The 23,760-nt window shown below is 41.7% G+C and overlaps 3 protein-coding genes across 8 annotated transcripts in view; 1 reads left to right on the top strand and 2 right to left on the bottom strand.

The window, feature by feature from the left end:
- Positions 1-8,848, bottom strand: Holn1 (CD2 antigen cytoplasmic tail-binding protein 2 homolog holn1). Its single transcript, XM_076798541.1, has 7 exons — positions 8,532-8,848; positions 8,066-8,256; positions 7,830-7,993; positions 7,407-7,578; positions 7,163-7,344; positions 6,982-7,090; positions 1-6,643 (listed from the first exon to the last, which is right to left on the bottom strand). The coding sequence occupies exons 2-7, from the start codon at positions 8,190-8,192 to the stop codon at positions 6,393-6,395; spliced, it is 1,005 nt and encodes a 334-aa protein (XP_076654656.1). The 5' UTR covers positions 8,193-8,256; positions 8,532-8,848; the 3' UTR covers positions 1-6,392.
- Positions 8,849-8,961: 113 nt separating this feature from the next.
- Rtcb (RtcB RNA ligase) lies at positions 8,962-11,346 on the top strand. The gene is made up of 8 exons (XM_076798342.1): positions 8,962-9,238; positions 9,313-9,639; positions 9,715-9,841; positions 9,940-10,046; positions 10,102-10,261; positions 10,331-10,641; positions 10,728-10,892; positions 10,955-11,346. The coding sequence occupies exons 1-8, from the start codon at positions 9,143-9,145 to the stop codon at positions 11,180-11,182; spliced, it is 1,521 nt and encodes a 506-aa protein (XP_076654457.1). The 5' UTR covers positions 8,962-9,142; the 3' UTR covers positions 11,183-11,346.
- Positions 11,347-14,040: 2,694 nt separating this feature from the next.
- The window catches only part of Dscam3 (Down syndrome cell adhesion molecule 3), a 221,604-nt gene continuing 211,884 nt past the window's right edge, over positions 14,041-23,760 (bottom strand). The window contains exons 18-34 of one of the 6 annotated variants that reach the window (XM_076797432.1): positions 22,719-22,874; positions 22,569-22,639; positions 22,156-22,399; positions 21,587-21,733; positions 21,273-21,434; positions 20,980-21,196; positions 20,817-20,905; positions 20,504-20,683; positions 20,161-20,349; positions 19,887-20,072; positions 19,247-19,694; positions 18,832-19,055; positions 18,485-18,653; positions 18,183-18,352; positions 17,443-17,545; positions 16,158-16,398; positions 14,041-15,071 (exon numbers count right to left, since the gene is read on the bottom strand). In XM_076797432.1, coding sequence (XP_076653547.1) covers positions 16,164-16,398; positions 17,443-17,545; positions 18,183-18,352; positions 18,485-18,653; positions 18,832-19,055; positions 19,247-19,694; positions 19,887-20,072; positions 20,161-20,349; positions 20,504-20,683; positions 20,817-20,905; positions 20,980-21,196; positions 21,273-21,434; positions 21,587-21,733; positions 22,156-22,399; positions 22,569-22,639; positions 22,719-22,874 — 2,990 coding nt within the window. In that variant the 3' untranslated portion in view covers positions 14,041-15,071; positions 16,158-16,163. Of the gene's footprint in view, positions 15,072-16,157; positions 16,399-17,433; positions 17,546-18,182; positions 18,353-18,484; positions 18,654-18,831; positions 19,056-19,246; positions 19,695-19,886; positions 20,073-20,160; positions 20,350-20,503; positions 20,684-20,816; positions 20,906-20,979; positions 21,197-21,272; positions 21,435-21,586; positions 21,734-22,155; positions 22,400-22,568; positions 22,640-22,718; positions 22,875-23,760 lie in introns of those variants that run through there. The other 5 variants (XM_076797430.1, XM_076797431.1, XM_076797434.1 and 2 more) reach the window with 5 other exon arrangements.

Raw genomic sequence — 23,760 nt, 5'->3', positions numbered from 1 at the left:
CCACTGACCTAGAACTGGCGACATCGACCTGAGGGACCATCCGGCCCGTCCATCGCCGCCGGAAACTTTCCGAGCTCCGATACGAAATTCGCGAGCAATCGGTCGTGACGAGTCGGCCGAAAAGTTCCTCGCAACGACAGCTCCGCCATTAGCCGATCCGGCTAACTCCCGGGATTTTTCATTTCCCATCTCATTTTCTCGTCGAACGCTCTCCGGGCCCTCTCACGCGATCGCCAGCCGATAAAACTATCGCGAGCCCTTCGAATCCGGGGCCGATTTTACGTCTGCCGCGTGCCGGTCTCGAATACCGATCCCCTATGCGACGAATTTGGCCGCGAAAGCTTGATTTCTTCGGGTCGTTCGATTCTTTCAATTTTCCGATTTTTCTATCATTTCTTTTTTTTTTACCATATCCTAATCAAGGTTTCTTGTCTATTAGAGGTGTGAGTGGTAGTTATTTCCTTTAAATCGAACTGCAATTTTATTTTCCTGTTATCAATATTGAAGCAGCAAATTGAAAGTTGAACCGAACGGATAGGACACCGTTCGAAACGCTGCTCGATAGACCAATGATTAAAAGTAAATACAGAGCCATCGTTGTTTCGAACTCCTCGAGTCCCCGTGAAAAACGACACGGCTCGGTGGACGAGTTAATAGTCCGCAGACTATTAGTTTCCCGATGAATAGGTGATCCCCAGTTTGTTGGGTTATCAACGGCGGGGACAAGGATAGATCGTTGGCGAGGAGCGAGCTTAAAGCCGCGGCGGGGCAGCTACGAAAGAAGTAGATTAAGGACCAATTAAAAGAAAAGCGAGACCGACTCGCGACAGGGCGAAATATTAGAGTTGGAAGCGTTTCGTTCCACCTTCCTGGTCGGTTAGCCAAGATTCTTCGGTGGCACTTGGCCCAACTCGTTAGTCATGGCAGTTAGTCATGCTACATGAATCCCGGGGCCGTCTGAAGAACGGCGAAGAGGATGGAAAAGAGAAGGGCGGGTTGCGTGGAGGTGGAGAGGCTTAGGGTTCGATCGGCTCGGCGAGAACGGTTCGATGAGTTCGAGAAAAAAAAAATTTTCTTCGAAACACTAACGACCGGCTAACAGTAAGTTCGTGTAGTATAATTACATGGCACAGAAATGAAATTCTAATGTTTCTTGTCAGTTCTGAACAGGCTCATACCTGTGGGAATACAATTGAACTGTTTCACCTCTAAAGAAAAAGCGGAACACAAAATGGAGTGCAAAATGTTAACAAGACAATTATGTTGCACGAACGTTCCGAAAGTCAGGGTGGAGACGAACAAAAAGAATATGAAACGGCGTCGTTTTCACGCTCGATGACGGTTCGGCGACTTCTCCGTTTCCCGCGTTCCCCTTCCTCCCGACGTCCCTACTTCCGGTTTCGTCCGGGAGGATTTCGATGCGTTTGCGGGGCGGCGTTCCCCATTGACGGCTATTTTTGTATGTACATAGAAGCCGAAGACGCGCGAACGCGTCGAATGCGCGTCACGTCCGTCTCTCTCCGTGTGTGTGTCTCCGTTGTTTTCACCTTTTTCGAAATAAATGTTCGTTTTCCCGTCTCTCTGTCTCTACGATAGTATCTCCGCCGGTTTCATAACAACGATGCGAGAATACCGTAACGATTCTTCGAGGGCCGCCGAGGTCGGCTCTGTATTTCCGCTTGTAAATCGTAGACGGTAGCGCGCGCGCCGCGCCGAGGGCTTTTTCGCTCGCCCTTTCGACGATGCTAATGCCCCTAATTACGAGCATCGATGACGAGGACGGTCGCCCGACCGTTTGAGAACCAATTCTCGGCCGCGCACTCGTTCGGCGAACCCGGAAACTTCGTTTCAACACCCCTCGTCGCCAGACGGCAGATTTTATGCATTCACGATAAAAATGAAAAGTTGCAATTCGATAGAACGGCAAGATTAAACGCGTCTCATCCCTCCGGTGCACGGGGTTGGGTCTGCGAGATACATCAATCGAATTTCTACTGTTTTCATTTTCGAAATGTTTTACTGATTTTCTGTAACACAGCAGCATTGTGAAATGTCAACGAGAAAAATATTTACTCTGGAGGGGTGAGGCTAACAATGCATCATTTCCAGCTTATTGAAGTAATCGAAGAGAGAATTTACTTGATTCTTGTTTCTTCGAGTTGATGTAGACAATTTATATTCTCATTGGCTCTTATCGATTTTTTTAATATGAAAATGCTGTTGACTGTGCATATGAAGAGTGCATATAGTTAAACCGGCACCGTCCTTCGGCTACTTCATGGCCTTAATGACCAACGTATCGATTCTTCCAATTTTGGACTCGCTAAGTTATCTAGAGAATTTGCTGGAAATGTTTTCGACGAAGATGCCGTCAACTCTCGGTTGACAGACAATTTCACAATTGCACGGTTGACATTACTCGAGACATTGCGCCATCATACGGCGTTGTTTTCCTAAGTTTCAGAAGCTGCTGTTCAAGTTGCTTTTATTAGACACGTCAATCTTCCTATCATGTACTTCTAATGACACAGAATGACATTTCAAATTATTCACCGGCAACTGAGCAGCGAGATAACGATTTTTATTTTCTGGGTCAGAGCAGACCCAGACTTCACCGTCTAAGGGTTAAATACGAATATGCAGGTTACACTCGTCGTCCTTTGGTCATTTTGTGACCATAATCGCATATTGATCTTTTCAATTGTAGACTCGCTGAATTGTTTACAGAATTTGCAGCGAAATTTTTAATTGAATTTTTGGATGAATAATGCAGGATGCACGGTGCACATTTTCCAGAATATTTTAGTCCACAGTGGAATGTTATTTGCGACTGTGAATTTTGTTTGATGAACTGATCAATAGCAGAAGGTAAATGAATACATAAATTAATTGTTTAGCATCGAGTGAATTCATTCCCGAATGAGATAGTATAGTCATTTCGTGTAAACTCTTTTTTCTAAATTGCTTTATTAAAACTTGATTAACGAGAAGCACATTTTGAAGCTGCACAATCAAGTTTTAATGGCATTTCGGATGCTTGAACGTTTATTACATTACACGCGAATTTTCCTTTATTATAATTATAGCAACAACTGTAGCACCGATACGGAGGGTGTCCCAGAAATAATGGAACAGTTTTCAAAAGTCATTAATTAGTTGCCGAGATTACGCAACGATGATTTAAATTACATTCTAGCGTTACGGCCAATTATTCGCAAATTAATTTACGGAAGCGTGGAACGATCGCAGCAAGCGATTGCACTTCAATCTATCGCTTCAAAACAACAATTAAAGAACTTTGAATACGTTCGAGTACTTTTTTCATTATAACAAACGTTACAAATAAACGTTCACCAGTTTCCGTGTTGCGAGCGCAGGCACGCTTGAGCACTGTGACAATGTTTACAGTGTGAAAGTATTTTGCAGCGAAAAGGTTAATAAGTGCGCAGAATGATCTGCAGACTGCGGATTTTATGGATTTATTACAAAAATGAATAGAAAAAGAATATTTAGAAAAATATTCAATTTATTCAGATGTTTCACCATTTTTACCTTATATTTGCATTCAGGAACTGATTCAATCGTTTCCCATGAAATGGATCTTCATAATTTCAACAATTTCGAAACATAAAATTTGAGATCGGTCATTCGACCAATGCTAATCGGTTTAATGTTAATGAAACGTCTGTGTAGGTCGTCTATCCTGTAATGAATTCAGACAATTTGTATTTCGCAGGAAGATCCGCAGTCTGGCGATCCGTAAAACGAATTGCGATCGAGGGGTCGTGTCTCAAACGCGAAGGTGTCCGCCTCTGTAGTCACGGGCTCACCTATTTAACATTAATGGAGTACTTTAGAACTGTGTAGAGTAGTTAAGACTAGAATTAAGACAATACAGAAAGCGGTTCTTTTGTTTTCACGTTGACGAGGCTCGTCAGAACGCTTTGTTACAGCTTGCATACTTACGTGCGTTTATGAAACCGGCTTACGAATGCGTCCACTGTTTGTGCCGTTCTTTACCTTTGATCTTTGTCCTTCGTCTGATCGTTTCCTCTGTGATCCCCTGAAAACCGTAACCGCCGCGGATTGTGCGAACTGAAAAGAGAAAAAGAAAAAGAAAAAAAAAAGAAAAGAAAAGAAAAGACCAATGATTGTATCACTTGTTTCCGTTGATCTCTGCGCGAGTCCACACGCCGCACCGTGTCCGTGTCCCAGTCTCTTTCCTGTAAATAGTTTCGTGTGTTTATAGCCGTTTTTGTACAGTCGCTTGTCCTTTTTCTCTTGCGACGCCGCCCACCGGAAGCGTGGGGCGGCTCAGAGACGCCGGAAGCGCTCGGTGACGATTTCTATTTTACTAGCAATCGCAGAACAGTTTTCCGTAGAATCGTTGACTAAAGGAATTGGCAGTTTGTTTCGACGGGGTCGCGACGATAAAAGCGACTCCGAGATCGAAATCTTTCGGAAGCGGTTTCCGGGCCGCGTTCACCGTCGTTGGAACGTTTGATAATAATGTAAACGTAATTCTTTCTCGACTGGAAACATGTTCGTAGATGTCTCAGTCCAATTTTACACTACAAGTTCGAATCCCGAGGAGCAAGCCTCGCGCGTTGCATTTTTTGAATATGCTCCGAAATTATTTCTGAATTCTAGAGAGGAGCTACGAATTTATACTTACCGATTTATATATACAGCAAGAAAAAGTATATATATATATATATATATATAAATATAAATATAAAAACCGCATACTCACGGGTACATATGTATGTACGATTTACTTACATACACGAAATATTTTAAGTAACCATATAGAAATTTCATACATTGCTAATAAAAATGTTTAAGATATCTAATAAAATTATATTGTATATTCAGTATCACACGGTCCATCTGTTGAATCCTCTTCGTTTGTGTTGTGTAGTAGACGTCCTGATTCCTCTGTCTGTCCTATTTGTGCATTTTCGTTTTTAAATGTTTAATTGTTACATGTTTTGTTTGACTGTTACATGTTTCGATTGGTGAATGACTTTTTAGAACTTCCGTTCTCATTTTTCTGTGACGGCGCAGGAAAATGAGTGTCCCGATTGTCCTGGCAAAAATAATTCGATCGAGAAATATTTTCTTTAACGATAAAACAAATTTTATATGTAAAGAAAATATTTACATAAAGTCGAATATGTTTGATTATATTTCCAGCCAGGAGTGGTGTTTAATAACCAACCACTGCCCTATGAAATATGTATATTATTCGTTCCTGTTAAACTGAAATAAAATTCTATATCTCTGTTGTCGATATTAAACCGTTAATGAAAATATAGGAGTGTATATACAATCTACGCAGTCAAAATATGAGTGAAATTAATCATGATTCAAGCAATTGCCGAGAGGTTGATTCTCGAGTTGAACTTGAATAAAATGGCAGACGTTTATGCTTCGCCAATAAGGTAAACACGCATTAAAAAACGTCTAGAATTTATTTGTTGAAAGATCCGAAAGCAGCGAGAGGACACCGGACCGCACTCCGCTGAATAAACAGGGGTGGTCGCAAGGTTTTTATGCCAGGGTACAAATAGATTTACTTTGGGGATAAAATCCAGTGTAAAAATAGCGCGGCGTCGCGAACTATAAATTCCGCCACCCCTATTCCCATCGGGCATATACACAGGAAGTTTCTCAAGTGTGGGTGTTCAGTTTTTTTTCCCTCGAAATTTAAGTGGCGTACCGGATGCCGTTTAGTATAACAGTAAAAAGGCGAAGTACGCTTTTAAAAAGCGTCCTCGAAACTTGTAAAGATGATAAAGAACGTCACGGTGCTTGTCAAACGAACACACATTTATTCGTGCGATATGTATCAAGAAATGGACACGTTTCCCTCTTTCTCTCCCTCGCTCGTGCTCGACTTAAGTGGAATGAATTGTTACTCAGTATTGGTACTGACGATACATTAGTTTAAATAAAGACATGAACAATTTTGTCACTTGTTACATAGTTATCACTCATCGAGCGGTTCTTCATTAAACTTTGTTACAGTATTATACATGTTTGATACTCTCTATTGAATTAGACGGTGCATTCAATCGTATCGAATATCAATTATGCCGAACGAAGCACTATAGCCTATTCAACGGGTCGAGCCGGTGCAGATAAACAAGAGGCATCAACGTGCTAAGCACGTGATCAATGCAGCGACTCCCGTCGCTGGCTTTGTTCGACTAATCCCGATTGTGCGCCACCTAAATGGCCGTCACGTACATTTATTTACAATTAGTGACCCGACCCGTTGAACATCTATAGTTTTACAGTGTTTGATCAAGCTCTACGATATTGTCGAAATATTACTGTGTTAGTTCCCTCTCTCTTCTTTGCTTAATCAAACGGGGCTAACGAAGATATCACAGATAAAGTTCGAAATCCATTCTCGCGGCGTTGTAGAACTGATTGCTCTGTCCCGTTCGCCGCACCCACGCTCCACCTTTGAAATATCCTTCTTTGGCCCACGCGTGCATCTGCTGACTGGTGTGAGGGCCGTGGATCTCTGCGTTCTCATTCTGCGACCATTTTAATTCCCACATCACCTCGACCTCTTCTTCTTCTTCATCTTTTGCGTTGTCTTTTTCAGAATTCGCTGGGTCTCTGACGCTGTCTGAAATTTGCAGGTATTAAACATACTACTCAACTGCGGGTCTTTATGCAAAATAAAAATTGTCTGCATCGATTATAAGACACAAGAACCAAATAAGAGTTCATTCTTCTTTTTTCTAACTTGATTAAATTGTAAGAAAAGTGTGGATATTCTTAAATTCTTTTAATCTATCTGCTGTTTCAAATTGCTCCCACCCACTGTTTTTGATAAATGCATAGAATGCATAAAATCCACAGTCTAATTATCAGTTCTATGAAATGAACAAAGTACGAAATTAAAGATCTCATTGAAACAGAAAAATTTTCAGATGAACAGAGTCGCGCATAAAATATAATTACTTTCACCGTCGTCCAACTTTGCTTTTTCCTTCTCGTCGAAATCATCAGCGTACATGTCTAACTCTGCTTCCTGTTTCGAAGGATGAGCATGTTTCTCAGACCTCTCAACCTGTACAAATGAACAATGAATATAAAAAAGATATTGAAACATTACGGTATACGTTATTATCAATCTATTGACCTTCTTCTTTATTTGTTCATAACTTTCTTGGTATATGTCCATGTTCCCAGTGCGAGTTAACAACTCGTTCGCTAGTTCCGTTAATTTTGTTATGCTCACAGAGTTCTCGTCATCCTCCACCTCCTTCTTTTCTTTTTTCTTTTTCCATCTTTCCGCGGTGGTTAATCGTTTTTTCCCTTTGCCTGAAATGATTCAATGAGTATGCCATATTTTGTGGTTCGATTTCGCACATTGAAACACTTACCGAGCCTACACAAAGCCTTTGACACTGTTTCTCCTGGTTTTAAGTATTCCAATATCAGTTTATAAAGATGAACCGGATTGAACATAATATCCGTGTCATCCTCGCTATCGCTATCAGCCAATCCACTGCTTTTGTTTTCCTTCTTTACACGTATTGTAGAACTCGGTTTGATCTATCAAGATTATGCCTTAGTAATGTTTTGCATCACTGAGTAAACAAGGCGAGTTTACAGATAATTCTATTCACTGCTGCATGAAAACATATTCTGATATTTCAATGTGCAGGAGTCCAAAAACAAGAAGCAACTATAGAAATGATAAATCTACTTTTATACATTATATCGTATCTTAATGATTCGTTTCTTGCCACAATTGATACTGTTCCAAACAATTAGCCTTAGTCGTACATCATTGTCATACAAACCTGCATCCAATCAATGTTGTCTAACCAATTATCTCTTATTTCTTTCTCCTTGTCCCAAAGATAATGACCATCTTTATCAAAGTGGCCTTCCTCTAATTCCTCCTTCATGTTAAATGCTGTGAAACCCACAGTTGTTTCTGGAGCTGTTGGTCCATCCTCTACACCTAAATTCAAAGAATAAGTATTTAATGCTTCGACCGAATACTTCAATTTCTAATCATTAAATGTTCTCATACCTTCGAATTCATCTTCATTCATAATATTATAAGTATCTTCGGCTGCCTCATCTTCTTCATCGGAATCTAATGAATTCTTTGCAGGTCCTCTCTCGTCTTCCAACTCACTAAATTTACGCTTCAGCATTTTCTCCGTTTGTATTCACGCTTTCTCTATTCTTAATTTTCACTTTGATCCGTTTCTTTTAACACTGCAAGCAAAATTGTTTATCGCACGCCATTCCGATAAAGTTAAAAAAATACAATGCTCTCGACGAGCAGATAGATTAACTTGTTTCAATAACTTGTTCAAAAACAGAATTACTATAGAAATGTGTTTAAAATAATACGAACATAACAATTGGTATGTTTAGCTTCGCTTAGGTTAGCTTTAACGAATGAGGCAAATGCCACTGACTAACAATCGAATACTATGACGTAGAAGAACAAACGTATATCCATATGATCATAGTTACACATACTATACCTGCCCGATCAAGTTCACTATCAAGATTTCGATTAACAGGTCGCAGACACATCCACTCAATGATTTTTCTCCCCTTCGTCAAGTACGAGTTTCAAAGATTGATAGACATAAGATGAACCACATACCAATTTCCTGACGTATTGTACAAGAAAATTCTGTCTATCATTGAAACAGTCGCTCGAATTATATGTTTCTTATTTACACATAGATAAGGATTATCCGCTTCGTAAAACTATGTATGTAGTCGTTTGACTAGCCTTTCGACAGGTGAGAAATAGTGACGCTACCACAGGCAAGTTATGGTTCCACCGTAGACCACATAACTTATAGAACCGGCTTCAGGTAACAAACCCTGTTCCAAGATTATACCATCAGCTGGTATATATCTGCACCAGAGAGATAATATATATCTCGTCGGTGCTCAAAGCCTAACTTCAGTTCTCTCACTCTGTATTTGTACATTCGCACTTGCCGGCTGATTTCTGTCATTGACAGGTTTTATAATTATAATCAAAGATTAGCACGTGTATTGTTCGAGTTTAACTTGATTGTAAAACATCGATATTATTCACACAGTTTCACAGAAAAGAAAATCTATATTTACTCTAAAAATGGTAGTCAGGCAGTATAACGAAGAATTGAAGTATTTAGAAAAGATAAATGATAATTGTTGGAGGATCAAGAAAGGTTTTCAACCTAATATGAATGTATGTATCTCATTACACTCTTTGGTTTGCGATTTCTATGAAAGATTCTACATGTTCCTTTTCTTGTCTTTTAGGTGGAAGGTGTTTTTTATGTAAACAATACGCTGGAACGTTTGATGTTGGATGAATTAAGAAATTCCTGCAGACCTGGCGCAGTAGGAGGTTTTCTACCAGGAGTGAAACAAATTGCTAATGTAGCTGCGCTTCCTGGAATCGTCTGGAGATCCATTGGATTGCCAGATGTTCATTCTGGCTATGGTTTTGCCATTGGCAATATGGCAGCATTTGACATGGATGACCCTAAGTCAGTAGTATCTCCTGGTGGAGTGGGATTTGACATTAATTGCGGTGTACGCTTGTTGAGAACTAATCTGTTCGAGCAGGATGTGTTGCCTGTGAAGGTACTGCTTTATCGTCATTTATCCATTTCACTAAACCATATTGTAGGATTAAATATAATTGAATGAAATAAATAGGAGCAACTGGCACAAAGCATGTTCGATCACATCCCTGTTGGTGTTGGTTCTAAAGGAATCATACCAATGAATGCCAGGGACTTGGAGGAAGCTCTGGAAATGGGCATGGACTGGTCTCTGAGAGAAGGTATTTGCTTCGTTCATTAAAACTAGAAACTTTTGTCAACCCTTAACAATCGAATGGCTACTCTGAGGCAACACAATTTGTTTCTTAACTCTACACAGGCTATATTTGGGCAGAAGATAAAGAACATTGCGAAGAGTATGGTAGAATGCTGAACGCAGACTCTTCAAAGGTATCCATGAGGGCTAAAAAGCGAGGACTTCCACAGGTAAGGCTAATAGATTTATTTAATGTGAACAGAAATTGCAACATATGTCTTTCAGCTTGGAACCTTAGGAGCAGGGAATCACTATGCTGAGATTCAAGTAGTAGATGAAATTTACGACAAATGGGCAGCATGTAAAATGGGGATAGAAGAAAAGGGCCAAGTCTGTGTTATGATTCACTCTGGTAGCAGAGGATTTGGCCATCAAGTTGCCACTGGTAATAGATTCATTGAAGAACTAACATCATTTATAATGTTATCAATTTTTAATGCTTCTTGATTTATAGATGCACTTGTTCAAATGGAGAAAGCTATGAAGAGAGATAACATTGAAACGAATGATAGGCAATTAGCTTGTGCTCACATTAAATCTCAAGAAGGTCAAGATTACTTAAAAGCCATGGCAGCAGCTGCCAACTTCGCTTGGGTTAACAGAAGCTCCATGACATTCCTCAGCCGTCAAGCCTTTGCGAAACAGTTCAGAATGTCCCCCGATGATTTAGATATGCATGTTATATACGACGTCTCACATAACATTGCGAAGGTAGAGGAACACATGGTCGACGGTAAACAGAAGACGCTTTTAGTTCATAGGAAGGTAAATTAAAAAATTGTAGTTAACTATGTTATGCTCTAGTCAGAAACACGTTTGATTGACCATCGTAAAAAATTTATATTTTTCAGGGATCCACGAGAGCATTCCCACCCCATCATCCCTTGATTCCAGTGGACTATCAACTTACGGGTCAGCCGGTTTTGATTGGTGGTACCATGGGAACCTGCAGTTATGTTCTAACCGGTACCGAACAGGGTATGAAGGAGACATTTGGCTCGACTTGTCACGGCGCAGTAAGTATCAATAATTCATTTACAAAATGGTATAGAAAATTCTAACGAAAAATTGCTTTCAGGGACGCGCTCTGTCTCGAGCGAAATCGCGGAGAAATTTAGATTACATGCAAGTCCTACAGAAATTAGAACAGCAGGGAATATCTATAAGAGTCGCATCACCGAAACTGGTAATGGAGGAAGCACCGGAATCATATAAAAATGTAACAGACGTTGTAAACACATGTCATGCAGCAGGCATATCTCGGAAGTGCATAAAGTTACGACCAATCGCAGTCATCAAAGGATAACCTTGTTTTTACAGGTATAGTGCAAGTGTTTTATATTGTTAATTCTGATCCAATTATTACATGGAGTGCCAGCAGTGTCGTAATCATTGCCTCGACAGAACTGTAAATGTAAATCATGATTCGAAATATTTAAACAGTAAATAAATACTACTTTTTGTAACATATTTAACTGTAATAAATAATTTAAAACAAACAATCTTAATTCTGCTGAAGATAAAACGAATGGTCTTTCGACCTAATAACGTTTCAAATCTTTAGCAAGTATTTCTAAATTACGTTCACTCTTCCAGAATCAATTAGAGCCCTCAGAAATGATAAAATTTCAATGGGAAAGTATTGACAGAGAGGAAGTGAGAGTGCTCACGCTCGGGGTTTTAGTGTCCCTACTTTTCCTGCATCATCTTTTTAGCCTGGAACAGAACCTGCATCATCTTATTTTGCGTTTGAGCGTTTTGCCACTACGCAAAATGGCTCTGAATGCCGTCTTATGGCGGTGAATTTGAATCGATTTAACATGCAACAAAAGTTCTGTCGCGCTTCTAGTTTATCAGGGAGATTCAGTGAGTAACTGTGCGCCGAATAAATGTCTGTCCTTCTTTATTAACAAGCTGAGTTAACATACCATCTGTAAGTTTGACACTTCGTTACGACATTCGATTGTTTTATTTATACTCCGCATCCACCGCGTTGAACCATAATGGACGACGATTAGATTCATCGGGTTTCGTCCACGGATACTTATACGAGGATATGATACATAAATGTCTAGAGTCTCACGATTCCCATGTACAAATAGTTTGCTCGTCCGCAGCCGGGCTTGCCCAACGAGCTCCTATGCATCACACATGATCATTCACGCATGCGTTCCTCATCCGAACGAAAACAGAAAGACGAGAAAAAAAACGAACAAATTCCCCTAATCTCCCGGTCTTTTTCTAGCTACGGTCACGAGTCCCGGCCGTGACCAAAACACCGATCCGAAATCACGGTGGCCTCTCTCGTTCTTAAGCTAATTAAATTATTATTCAATCGTTCTGGAAGCTGTCGTGTCCATCACATTCTGTACAGATTAACAAACTGTTCATTCGCGAGTAGGCATACTCTGCTTCGCTTCACTCTCAATCTCTTCCAAGTACACCCCGCGGGATTTTCGGGTCACTCGGTACAGTTTCGCGTGGTTCACAAGTTACAATATATTATACATTCGCATCCGCAATAGCAAGACACAGAGTCAAAAAGTTAAAGTGTTTACAAATTCGAGTACCGCTGGAAGAACTTTCGACATGCTCGTTCACGCGTTAGCGAATGTCAGCAATAGAGGAACTTCGGAAATCGAAGACGCAATCTCGAGACGTTCAAATGAAGCTGATCTGGCAGTTTATCGGTTAATATCATAAATTAAGATGGTAGAGGAAAGTGGCCGGATGTGGAAGAGTGCCATCCTTAAGAATCTGGTAGCTGGCTAATTTATAACCAGAGTACCAAAAGTATTTTTGTTTTTGTATCAGTGTTTCATATTTGTATATTTCTTTTTCATAATTTCGTACCATGCATTTTCCACGATAGTTCAATATTTAAAATTATTACCAGAAATATAAAATTGCTCTTAAAATGAATACTCAGTTCTAAAATGGAATTATTACAAGTATTGCATAAAATTAAATTTTAAAGAGAGACAAAAATTAAGGCTGTCTAATTCTTATAATTGCCTATGGGAGTATTTTGTCCGTAGCAATTGATTCGTAAGCATGGCGTTCCGAAAACAAAATGCAATCCATATACAGCTACTTTCCCCCGAAGCTCGGACCAGTGGCGATTCGATGCACTAATCCGAGGCTGGCCAAGTCGGACACAAATCATCCCCTATGACACCTTCACGTTTTTTCCTTAACGTTAACACACGGTGTTTAAATTCTAAAAATGATCCAGTCTGTTCGAGACGTTCGAGATGGAGATGTATCCTGCGGAAAGTGAACGTCGAGTGAAATTGTTCGGGTAAGTCTTTCGTTCTCTCTTCCCGAGGAAAGGAAAAAAAAAATAGTGAAGTATATGCCCTTGTCTTGGAATTTTCGAAACCGGTGCTTCGTTTCGAATATCATAACGATCGAGAGGCAATAGCCTTTGGCAGAAACGAACGTAAGCGTAGTCAATCGACCTCGGTCCCGAGAACGATTCACGGGGACTAGAGTTTCGTCCACGTCAGTCTGTGCAACGGAGAACCGTCGGCTGATCTATGGATCGTCGGTCGTCTTGGATCGACGCCGCGCCGGTTCTCCCACTGTTTCGAGCGACATTCTACCTTTTGCTTCTCCGCATTTCAAACAATTCCGCCCGGAACGAATGGCGCGATCGAATTTAGAAAAACCTCGATTGCAAAGATCGCAAAAGGTCGCACGTTCTATTATTTATAATAGCTATGTTACAAAACGGCCCTTAAAGCTAGGTACCTTGAACACTGTACAACATAGCGGACCACCAACTTTGAACAGGCATTTCCACTTTGTGCGCTGAGAAATCAGTATTTTCATTTATCCCCCTCTTGCAGTGTCGCCAGATCAAGACTTGCATCCCCACTCTAACTTCCCCTTCTTCCCCTTCCCCTGTCATGCATACTCCGCTACTGGTAAAGAGAGGGTAACTTTTTCCCCTCGATTCGTGCTCCCTCCCCTCATCTGGCGACACTGCCCTCTTACATGGTCGTAATTACTTGGTTGTATCTTGCGTGAAATCGTTCTGTAGATTCTCCCGAAGAAGATGACAACGTTTATCTTATAAGTAAGTAAATGTGTTTAAAAAAATGATTATCGTGGAAGGGACGCCGAAAATGCACAATTCAGAGCCGGTAGTCCGAGGTAAAATTAAAGTTTGTTGTACAGCGCGATTGATGATCGAGGTGTCGCTTTATACCGATAATTTATCCATCCTCTAAATATGTTGCTTACATGTATATACACCTTAGTAGCTAGTATCTCTGTCCCGATCACACGCCTCGCCCCAGACCGCAACTGCGCGCGGATCGACGCGCTCAATAAATATTTGATAATCTACGAAACGAGCGATCAACGGAATCACTTTGATCAAAGGAAAGAGATCGAGGCGTACGATTACGCCCCTTTAATGCCGATAACTAGGAATATTGTATACGATGGGCCCTCGGTCTCGAGCTGAGGTCTCGTCGGCCATTTTGTTGGTTTTGCGGCAGTCGAGCTCGAGGGAAAATGGTGGTTCGTCAACGAGCTCGATCGTTGCCGAGGAAAATCAATGATAACTCGATCGACGATTGCTTAAACCGATCGTCTCGCGGTTTGTAACAGCGTGACCGACGTACACACGGGATCTATGCTATACAACGAACGATTATACTCGATTGTAATTCATTAGTCGCGTCGCTAAATTGACTTGTTTCCTAACGTCGGGCCAGCGAACCGATTTTTCTCTTTTGGAATGCTCTGATCGTTTCTGGGGACCTCTTGTGTCTCGTACTTTCGCGCGTCAGCAAACGCAAAATGGTCGTACTTGTTTTTTTTTTTGTTTGGTCGTGGGCAACGCAAAATGGCGTCCAACGTAACGGCAGTATTAGGTGCAGACTTATTTTCTGTTCTCGAACGTTTCTACGATTAAAACGGCCATCTTTTTAGAGATGTCGTCATCTGTTTCCAGCGTGATTGATCCAGCGTTGCCACAGCAGCTCTGCGACCCCCCTTTTTACACGGTGGCACTCGCGGAAAATGGCCGTCGACAGCCACAGTCTCCCATTGACAATCTCAAGCGGGCTTATAGACAGTCTTTTCCATTTACATTCCAAGAATCCTTCCGCTAGAATTCTTTCAGTCCCGATCATACGTGAATCGTGAACTCTTGCCTCTCTTGCTCCTTCCTTTGCTGGTACCTGGAACGAAGTATAAGAGGATCGTTTGTAGCTGCGATTTGTTCCATACATCGATTTCACGATCGTACGCGCTCACTAGCAATTTGAATCTATTGTTCCACATTGGTCAGCAGGTTTTCGATCTCACCAAGTTACTAGCAAGCGCGATACTTTCACTAGGACTCTATTGTCTTTGGACTAAGCAGTATCTTATGGGGTACAGTAGGTGACTAAGAAAATTTGGTGCTACTCGAAAAGACACATACATCCGGCGGTTCAAAAAGCACAGCTGCCATCGAGATTGCTTTCAATGTCCAGAACGATTAACAGTGAACGTCTTCCGGAAGACTAGTATTATTGACAATTTAAGTATCCAACGATTCTCCTTGATCTTGCTCGCGAAGTTCTTAAACTGATTATTGAAATTTGGTGAAGGACAAAATAAAGAGTAAACATGTGAATCAATGGAAAAATTTCTACGTAAAGCGGTGTCGTGTGGTTTTTTAAGGAACATACAAGAGAAACATTTAGATGCATGTTGCAAGTGCAAACCTATGGGATGGATAAAACTAAGACCACGTTATTAAAATGATACAATGTATTAGAAATAAAAAGTCCTAACGTCTATAGACTAATATCTGAAACAATGAATATTTTCTTAATGTTTATTTACGCTGCCACGATGAATCGAAGAGGAACCGTTTGCATATACATCAAATTACATAACAAATTTATAATCCGTAATAGAAAATATTTTTCTAAACAATATCCTTATCGTTATGGTGACTGTATCAAGAGATTAAAAATAGTTTTGGAAATAATAATTGTGCTGGTTCCGGTTAGCTATTTTCTCTAAAAAGATGATGTACCAAAGAGCTAATTGTATGAACTAAATGAAGGGAAAAACATTGGGTCGAATGAAAATTTGTTTGACGTTCTAATGATTACCTTCGCTACAGCAGAGCAGGAGGATTAATTTTGATCGAAACTAAGAGGGAGTTTCGTGTCTTTTGAGTGAACGGCTAGAGGTTTCTGGTTTTTCGATCCCGCCGGGATGCATGCGGCTCCTTAAGTGTTAAAAAAATGAATCTCAACGTGTCAGCTTACTACGATCTACGGAGGTTCGTGTCGATACCTAGCGAGCATAGATTCGACGGCCTCGATCGGCAGTCTACCCAAGCTGCCGCCGTGGCGGGTCCCGGCTGACAGACCTTGCCAATCACGATCACGATCACGGTCACGGTCACGGTCACGATCTCGATCGCGATCACGGTCACATTCTACGTCGCTCAATTCGCGGCTGTCGCTAAACCCGCTTGGCGGCAACAACGTCATGTCCTCCACCGAACTACGCACAAATAGACCAGAGAGAAACGTCTTAGGAAAATAGATGGATTAATTGCGGCAGAGAGACAGAGAGACATAGAGAGAGAGAGAGAGAGAGAGAGAGAGAGAGAGAGAGAGAGAGAGAGAGAGAGAGAGAGAGAGAGAGAGAGAGAGAAAGGGAGAGAAAAAAATAGAAACACGCCAACAAGAAGATTTCATTCGTCACCGGTGTACTCGAATCCGATCGAGCTTGCAAATTAACTTGAACCGATTTCGTCGAGGGTTCGCTCTGTACTCGATAGAATCTTGCTGGTGGAATCGATTCAAATTAATTTCTTTCGTGGAACCCATGGGAAAACAAAACATCGGCCCGGTCGAACTCACGATCGGCTGTTGTTCGTCGATTGACTCGTTCGAAGCACAATTGCCTCGAATAAGCATATCTTGTACACTCATAGTTCTTGTGATAAATTCGGTATTAATGCACTCTAGATTTCTCAGTGCTTGAAAAAACCAGTAAACATTAAAAGGGAAATTTTGCGGCGGAGAATAATGTTTGTTTCTTTAACGTAATTTAAATGCGAGATTAGTCCATTAGTAAATTATTCACTGTTCCAAACCAGCCTAACTACTTTCGTGCGCATCGAAAGTACTACAAAATTCAACCTAAACGAGTCTAACAAGTTTCGGTATAAAATGATCACGAAAGAAACGATTGTGCTTTCCTGAACGCTTTTCTGAGCGTTGATAACGGAAAAAAGTAGTTGCTCACGATCAGGTGGGAGCGAAAGAAAAAAAACATTAAGCACAATAGAAAGGGAAGCTGAAGCTGCAAGAAATTTAGCGTGAATGTTCTTCCAAAATCATTGACAAGAAGGTGTGCAAACGGAGATACAGTTTCATACGGGGGTTCAGCGAAGACATTGGTGTGAATTATGCCGGGGGTCTACGTTTTTCCATTATCTTGTTGTTGCACGCCGACACGAGGCCGATCAGACCGTGATAATACGAATACTGAACAAAATCAGGACTGAGTGCTATGTGGAAACAAACAAACCTTGGCTACCTGCGAGTGGACCGGCTCGGCTGTCGGCTTCGTCGTCTCGCAAGCGAGGGTGAACCTTCGTTGTTTGATTCTGTACTCGACTCCACTCCTCGTGAGAACACATCTGCAAATGTTCGATCACACCAAGAAAATTAGCGAAATTCCTAACGAAGGTTCCTAAAGTCACTGCCAATTCGTGCCTCGAAACTGCGACGCCAATGAAGCAATCGAATAATTCATCAATTACTGAAAGGAGCACTTAAATACAAGCAGACAGGCTTCTCTATGGATAGACTGCGAATATGTTTTACAAATTTTACAAATATCTACAACTATCTCTATTTATAATCAAACGAAAAATCCTTTCGGGACATAGTGCCCCAAAGGCCACGTGTAACATGCGATACCATGATAGAAAACACACTTCTCTGGTTGTTAGTCACTTATTAACCCACATTCATCCCTCACTTTCCTGATTGAATCAGTATGTGTACCTAATATCAAATTGTCACGAGGGTAAAAAATCAATTCGACATTCAAACAATGAAGTTCACAAAAATTCCTTGTTTGAAAACGCAAAAAGTATACAATAACGCAGTACACAAATAGTATACAGACATGCGGGTTCTTTTTGCGAATCGCCAAAAAGTTCATTAAACTGGCACGAGAGATTAATGAGCAAGGTTGCGAAGTCGATGCTTTCTTCAAATTAAGCTACACAGTATGACACGAATGTAAATGGTAAAATACGTTCGATTTACCTCTGCAAGGCTTAACAGGCACCCTGTAGCACGCGCCTTGGAGCTTGCACTCCCCGCAAGGACTTCCGGATGTGTCGCTTCCGGATCCTTGTCGGCTCGATCGCAGATTGCTCTCGGCTTCCGCGATGCTCGGGAAGTATCGTTGCTTGTGCCACCTTGACGTTTTGGACCTGCGCGTGAAAGAACACCAGAAGGAGGAAGAGAAAGGGGTTCGGAGCGGAAGTGAAGCGAGGGGCTCTGCATTCGCCGGACATGATTCATGCGCTTGGAGACGCGGAGGAATCGAAAGAAAACATTGTTACCTCTCGAAGTCGACGCTGGACCGTTCGTAGTCGATCGTGTTGGTGTCCTCGTTCTCGGAATGGCCGAACGTTTTGAAGTGCATCGTGTAATCGAGCGTCGCTGTCGTTACGGAACGATTTTCCCTTCCGGGGACGCTGAACGTCGCGTACGGGCTGATTTCGTACATTTCTGCAAAGAGAAATGACAAATTCTAATCCACTTAACTCTTTGTTCACTGGGTTCCATAGTTACAAGACTGAGGGATTCTAGAAAGAATTTTTTACATAGAAATTTTCGTGTTTCGAACAATTGAGAAGACTAGATATCTACAATTAGTGACGTAACGGGTTCGAAAGTGTCCACATACCCGATCCATGATCATTCGGCTTGTGGTTCTCCTGCTTCACCGGCGAGCTAGTGTAAACCTGATGATTCCTCCTGTTATCGCGTTCGGCTGTGGACTTTAATTGCACAGTGGACATACAGCTGGAAATATTATGGTGTTGCTGATGTGCTGGTGGCTGGACCAGTCCCAATCCCGGTTGTTGGTTCTGCTGTTGTCCGGGCAGGATTTCCCCTAAGTAATTCGCCCTGGGAACACATTCATGTTACCTTTTTAATCCGTATCTCATCCTGTTCAACACTGACGAACGGCGAAAGAACCATTGAAAACAATAAAATTTATACAGCAGACTGAAAATTGTTTTACCAGAAGAAACATTCTTCTCTTTCGCAGAAAACAGTAAACGAATGTTAAATAAAATAGTGTTTTGTTTAAGTACCTTCCGCTGCGCTTCAGCATAACATATCCCAAAATGGCGGCCGAGATGATGAGCACAATGGCGCAGACGAGGGGCACGACCACGTAGAGGACTTTCTGATTGGGTACAGTCTTTTTGACGTCGTCCTCCATGATAAAATCGTTCGGAGGACCTATGCTGACGCCGCTGAGAGTGGTTGTCGCGAATTCCATCTGGGTCTGCGTCGACCCAGCGTCGTTGTGGGCTGTCAGACGCAGGCTGTACCACGAGGCGGTTTTTAGGTCTCTTATGACTAGGTTCTCCGTCGCACGATTCGCCACTAGGATCCATTGCTCGGTGCTGACTCGTCTTCTGTACTCTACGGTGTAATATTGTATGGGGCAGCCGCCATTAGGCCAGGACAGTAAGTTTAGCTTGACGGAGGTGCCGTTGGCGGTGATTATGTCTCTGTCTTTCGGTAGCAGGGGGGCTGTGAATAAAATCAACAAAATTGTCTTGTTACAAAAATAATCATGAAGTAGAAATATTTTTTGAGGAAACACTAGAATGAGTAGCTTTCAGTATTTATGTCTCAGCTCATAATTCTTTAATACAGATGGTTTTCCAGGAATGTCTAAGGAAATTGTTACTAGCAGGATTAATAAAATATTATCTGCATTACCAGTCCCCTTGGTGGTCGCGCTTATGGGAGTACTCGGATTGCCAGTACCCACTCGATTGTGCGCTGTCAAGTGTGCCAAATAGGAGGAACCGCATTTTAACCCTGTCAGGATGAATTCTGATTGTTCTGGCGACAATGCGATTTCTTCCCAGCCACCTTGGTCCCTTTTGTAGCTCAACACGTAGCCTAACGAGGCCCACAAAGACTCTATTAATTGCACTTCCCTAGAAGTTTTACTTTGTTGTCGAATGTGCTACGAATTTCTGTCACGTGCCTTGAATAGTGGCGCCGCCATTATTAGGGTGGCTCCATCGAAGTCTTATGCTATTCGTTGTGGTATACTGCAGTTCCAACGAGGGTGCCCTGGGTGGCATAACTACGACCACCGTGTACGTGATTGAATCATCTCCGAAGAGGTTGGTGGCTGAACAGGTGTAGTTTCCGGCCACCGATTGCTCCAACCCTAAACGATTGATCATTCTCATTCTTATATCATAAGCTTTACAATCTTAGTTTATGTATAGATCGCGGAGTTTAAGCGTCGATAGAACGGTTTTGTGATTGCATACAAATCCACAAGTTAATCATTTTTTGTTGAGGTAAATCAGGAAACTGACCACGAATGTTAAGATGGCCTTCAGCCGTCAGCTCGTAATGGCGGCCAGTGGAGACTGGACCGTTGCGAAATTTCCACATTGGACGAGGCGTGGGATTTCCAACGACGAGACACGATAGTGTGATCGAAGACTTGATCGCTCTTCTCAAAATTTGCGAGAAGGACGCCACCCTAGCTGGAGCTGCACGAACAAACCAATACTGAATTGAAGAGAGCAATGCACTAAACCAATTTTCCACAGAGAGAAAAATTGAAATTTGTTGATTAAATCACATATGAGATTTCGAGGTACATAAACATTCATTTCATCGAACCTCTGGTGTTTGTAGTCTGCGTCACAGTGGTTGTTGGCTCCCCCTCTCCCAGTCCAGTGGTCGCAGACACCCAGAACTCGTACAGTTGCCTGCAAGAACACAAATCTTTATCTGTTCTCTTCAATTTTCCACTGATCCATTTCTCAAAGTTCGATTGCCCTACCTCTCCACCAAGCCCCTAAGCTCCATAGTGAGCGTATCGGTCGGCGAAGAGGGCGGTTCGTGCATGGTGTGCGCATTGTGATTGCTAGAGCCAGCTTCCCTGCTATAAACCGTGTATTTGGAGACGTTCCCATTCGGCTGCAGGGGTGGCAACCACGAAACTAATATGCTCTCCGCAGTTAAAGCCAAAGCTTTGATGCCAGCCGGTGGACCGGGCACTAAAAACACGGAATGATACTTTTGAGACGTCCTCTGGGGGCTTCTAATTAATTGGGTCGATCGATTGATTCGTACCATCCTCCTCCGTGACGCAAAAAATTGGCGGACTCAGGACTCCATCACCCGCGCCGGTGTAAGCCAAGACCCTGATCGAGTAGTTCGTGTACTTGTACAAAGTGTGCAAGTAGGTTTCCACGCTGGAGGTCTTCTTCACTTCGCCGACCGTCGAGATGTCCACTGGAATGTTTAAACAATCGTTGTTCGAAAATATAGTTCGTGCATCTTCAGGACTTTGTTTTATTAATGGGATATTTCATAGAAACAAGTGGTGAGTTTAAATACATTTCCGAGTGGATTCGAGTAGTTTCTCGGATTAAATGTTTACTCACTGTTGTCAGTGATCACTGGTCGGTAGTATACTTTGTAGCCCTGAATGATTCCGCCATGTTGATGTGCTGGAGGAGCGCTCCAAGAAACTTTCACGCTTTGGGAAGAGAGAGGAACACAGGCGACTTGTGTTGGCGGAGTTTCCGGTACTGTAATAATAAATCAAAGATAATTATTGTTATAATATATCGTAACATATATTAACTTATCCTGGATATAATACATTAGGTCGTTCCAGAAGTTGTATCACACTTTGTGTACACAATTATTTGTAATGTTGTTCAGAGGACATTTTACAGAACTAAAATCTGCGCTGGAAAGGATCAATGGAAAATGTTTTCAAATTCGACATATAGTGCATTGTTTCTCGATGAAAAATTCCAAGAATTGTGGGAAGATGAAATCAGAAAGATCGTTGATAGATAATAGGATGCATTTGAAAGCGAAGCTTAATGTACTTCGACGGTTAAACACGAATTTACGATCAACGATTATTTTATACTTGGAGATGGTGCGAAGAAACGACCAGCGGTGTGACCTAATATAATAGCCAATTGTCGAGTGCTGGTACCTCCTTCCTGAGTGGTCCCAACAATGGGAACACTAGCCGGGCCACTGGCGATGCTGTTGAAAGCTCTGATCGATACATCGTACTTGGTGAACTTCCTGAGGCCGGTTAGTTGCACCTTGGTGGCCGTCCATCCGTTCACGGTTAAACTTTTGCTTTGGTTCACACCCGACGTCGAAGACGAATGTTCCGACCACGTCACTATGTAGCCCAATAAATCCCCGTTGCAGGACTCCTTTGGGGGTGGCTGTGAGCCGAACAAATCCTCGTCAGTGATTCCCTACGATTCTTACCAACTCTGATTCGTGATCAGTACTATCCAGATTTTAACGCATTCAATATTACTAGTACATTCAATAATACATATATGTAAATATTACATTCGGAAAATAAATTGTCCGGGAGACATTTCATACCTGCCAGCTAACCATAAGTTCCCCAGGCCCGGCAGATTGCACCTTGATACTTTGCGGCGGCTCGGTCGGCGCTGCGCCATCGAAAGATATCATTTTAAAGCTACTCTTGAAAAGACAGTAAACTTGTTTCAAGGTAGAAACGTATTTTACCTTCTTCCTGGGTCTTCGCCACCACGGCGTCAGTGGGTGCACTCACGTCTATCGAATTTATAGCGAATATGCGAAACGTATAAGTCACAGCGGGATGGAGACCGCCCACAAGAGCCACTTCCTGGTTCTCGTTGGCGGCTTCGAAAGGAGACAAACCTTTGAACAGGAACGGCAACGCGTTAAAACGTCCACGTCCAACCACAACAGAACCGTAAAAACAAGAAACATTACTCTAACCCGCCCACGGACAAAATTTATTCAATCATCCGTCCAACGCTCCACTATTTTGTTAACAGCAAGCATATTTCCCCTGAACGTCAGACAATTTTGCGCTGTAACATCTAGTCAAGAACAGGTTCTAAACTAAATATGCATGTAATCAATAGACTGCGGACTGTTATGCAATTTTCAATTTTTGTAGGCAAATTTTAGGAAAGTGGAAACAAATAAATTCTAATTTCCTGTAGTTGTGACCTTTCTAGATCTGAAATAAATAAAAATCTTACTAAATTCTGTGGAATTTTATATTACAGCATTTTTTGACAATTTTCAGAAGCGATAAATGCATAAAGATCCGCAGTAATCAGTCTTCCATAAACTGAAATAAAATTCTACTTCATTCTCGTCGATATATAATAAATCTAAAATACTTGGCTTCTTTATCGTTTCTCACTTAACACTTTGATCGCCAAACTAGAAACCCCAAAAATTCCATAAAATCAAAGCAAGTTATTTAATGAAATAAAAATTGAAAAAAATTAAATCTACGATACCGAGTAGTCCTCCAACTTTCTTGCATGTTACGGATCCCAATCAAGTTTGGTACAATGAACATATCAACGTAAAAATTCATTTTTAAAACCTGCACAAATGATTCCGTCACCCACATATGGGTGACGTGGCATTCAACGTGTTAACAAATATACAATTTTCCTAAAGGAGCATCGAATGGCGATACTAGCGACGATAATGATTAATGGCACGGTCCCGTAGCCTACGTGTTTCCGCGCGACAATCGTGCTGAATGACCATTGAATCGTCG

This window comes from Halictus rubicundus, chromosome 12 (genome assembly GCF_050948215.1).
Source record: "Halictus rubicundus isolate RS-2024b chromosome 12, iyHalRubi1_principal, whole genome shotgun sequence".
NCBI classification, from domain to species: domain Eukaryota; kingdom Metazoa; phylum Arthropoda; class Insecta; order Hymenoptera; family Halictidae; genus Halictus; species Halictus rubicundus.
The sequence above is the reverse complement of the archived record's forward strand: the minus strand, read 5'-3'. Positions and strand labels throughout refer to the sequence as shown.